The sequence below is a fragment of the Anneissia japonica genome, unplaced genomic scaffold (genome assembly GCF_011630105.1).
Source record: "Anneissia japonica isolate Jap-2015-1 unplaced genomic scaffold, ASM1163010v1 scaffold5350_len443212_cov192, whole genome shotgun sequence".
NCBI lineage: Eukaryota > Metazoa > Echinodermata > Crinoidea > Comatulida > Comatulidae > Anneissia > Anneissia japonica.
This window is the reverse complement of record NW_022717468.1, coordinates 105,307-108,195: the sequence shown is the minus strand read 5'-3', so window position 1 is coordinate 108,195 and position 2,889 is coordinate 105,307. Positions and strand designations below refer to the sequence as shown.

At 39.9% G+C, this 2,889-nt stretch overlaps 1 protein-coding gene across 2 annotated transcripts in view; it reads right to left on the bottom strand.

Annotated features, from left to right (window-relative positions):
- LOC117110323 overlaps positions 1–2,889 on the bottom strand; it is a 115,472-nt gene that overhangs the window by 106,443 nt on the left and 6,140 nt on the right. For both annotated transcript variants that reach the window (XM_033252992.1, XM_033252994.1), the window contains exon 2: positions 2,078–2,159. In XM_033252992.1, the coding sequence (XP_033108883.1) occupies positions 2,078–2,159 (82 nt within the window). The remainder of the gene's footprint in view (positions 1–2,077; positions 2,160–2,889) is intronic.

Genomic DNA, 2,889 nt, shown 5'->3' with positions numbered 1-2,889 from the left:
CTCTCCCTGACGGGGGCCCTGACATCCCGGCCCCCTGCTGGCGCCACCCCTGAGTAGAAATTGTGCACTTTTGAGTTTGTAAAAATGTTGTCCTAATAGCTTTACACGCTTCCAATTTTAACAACGTACCGGTACAGTACATTTTCACAATAAATTTAGTCTCTGAAAACCGTTGCACCCATAAAATCGATGGCGTGGTTACTGAGATACGAAATGTACAAACAATTGCGTTTTTACTCGACTTTGGTCCGGAAATATGCACCGCACTTTGAACAGTGCAAAAGTGAACAGACAAAATTCACGACAGTCATTCGTTGTTGTTGCTCTTTACACTCGCTTTGAAAAGTGGGGTTTTGTGAAAAGGGAGGGGTGACAATCGACATGATTCCCCCTACCTTGAAAAGTGGGAGTGACGTGTCCCCCTATGCCTTTTAGTGGAGTATAAAGCTCAGTTTTCATACATTCGCTACACAGTCGCTACAGCGTTTTCACTGCAATCTTTGCACTGCGTAGCTGTCCCCGACGGTAGGCTACGCAATCGGGAACGCTCCCTCATATTCAACTGACAAATCAGCGTTGCCAAGGAGTCGGCGATATCGTGTAGCGAATTTAATGAAAACCGAACTTTACTTTCTTTATTATGATTATTTTGGGCAAATATTTTATTATGAAACATTATTTAGTTTAAAATAATTATATTTTTGTGTCTTTAACATCATAATTTCTATATATTTTAGCTATATAATGGAAATAGTTTTAAAGCACTCTTCAGTATTTAGAAGCCGCTGTATATTTTTGACTAGGCTCATTTTGGCGCCCCTCTCCCCTTTAGTTCGTGTCCAGGGCACGTGCCCTGTTTTGCACCCTGTATTTAAGGCTCTATCCAGGCCTATTAGCTGTGAAAAGTAGGCTATTCATACAATATTTAAGAGATAAATTTTCTAACTTACATATAGCCTAGGTCGTGTTCAAAACGAACTGAGGCCTCTTCCAATTTAGAAAAATATATTTGCAACTGATAATTAAATTTTAAAACAGCAATTTTGATAAGAATGTGCATGTCACGTAATAATGTAAAATATGATATTAATGGTTATAATAGTATTCACATTAATCGTAAATGCCACGATTGTCGAAGGTGATTGTCGACGGGAAGGGAAATAGACAACTAGACCATGGGTTCGTATACTATATAGAATATTTATATACTGTAGTTACGGATTAGTGCAGTGCAATAGTACGGTATGTGATGTACTATGAGATACCATCGCTATTTATTGGAGCTCCAATGATTTATATGCGCTTGACGTCGAAGGCCTAAGTTGATATTAACTTTTAATACGAGGGGATTATGTAGAATTCCCAACGAAACACACATAATATAGGTCTACGTTAGAGGCACATCTGCAGGATTAAAAAGGAAGTCGTGCAAATAATTATGGAATAACCTATTCATAACACTTCCGTTAGATTAATAACGTAGGCCTTTTATGAGGGATCAGATGTTTGCTTATATCAAAATCGCCGCTGATACTGAACTTCTAATATAACACAAGTCTTGGGAATGTTAATACAGAGTTTTCACAATCTTAAGAAAACGATACGGTAACGAATACGGGTACGTCATAATTGTTTTAGGCAACTCTTCCCCTAGAGTAGCTTATCTGTCACAACGTAAGCGATTCATGCACTTTGCATGAATCAAAGATCATATTCAGCCCCTACAACATATTGTCAAGAATGTTTTTTAGGCACGAATGACGATAATGATAATGACGTAGGCCTATTCGTTATCGTGTTTGTAAGGTTGCTAAATCTCTCTAATGTTTGCAGTCCACGAGCTTAAGTTAGCTCAATAGTTGTTACAGAAAGTAGTACCAACATCCCTCCAAGGCAGTACCGCATTACTGTTAGTACAGTATTTAATTACTGTATATGGAACACATCTGTCCCAATGTAAACTTTATAATCAGGTGTGTCCCTTAATGCTTCATGCGATGTATTTGTTGTATTTGAAATTAATGCATGCTTATCCGTTTGGTCCTCAAACTGAACAGTGGTTTGTGAAAATACGTACCCGGTTGATGTTGTAGTTGCCACAGCCCAATACAGGGAAACAACGTATGCATCTAGAGTACTTTTATCACTGATATAAGAACCTGCAAAAACATGAATGACGTGAATTAACCCCACAGGAAAACAAAAACATCAAAAACACTTAATTTAGGCACGTCAGACGAGGTGTCCGTTACACATACAATTGTTTTGACAGAGGCCACCCGAGGCAAACAGTACAAAAGAAAACACAAGTAAGTGAGGTGTGGTGTCATCGCTCTATTAAAAATAGAACACATTCAACACCACTTAGGCACACGATCAAAGTTGCCAGTCAACATACCCAAGCGCATCACTGAGTTTGACATGGAACCGCGCGTTCCAATGTGTGATGCAATTACTGTACTTGCAAACGACTTGATATGACTGGTTGACTTAAGCCTGGTTTTCATACAATCGCTACACGCTATTGCCGGGCAGCTTTCGGTGATGCTGATTGGTCAGTCAAAGCGGAGAGCCTTCCCGATTGCGTTGGGGACTGCTACGTAATACAAAGGTTGCACTGAAAACACTGAGTAGCGAGAGTGTAGCGATTATATAGAAACCAGGTTTAAAGCTGTTTTTTGAACCATTATTAATATTATTAATTATTATTAACATTAATAATAGGCCCGTGGTTGAACCTGGTTCAACTTCACCGATTATGTTGCACACGAATCGGGGTGCCTTCCCGATTGCGTGAGGTCAACTAGCAATGCACCCTGATTCGTCTGTAACCAGTGGCGAAGGCAGGATTTCCCCGACGGGGGGTCCAAAGTCCCCGACAGGAGTGGG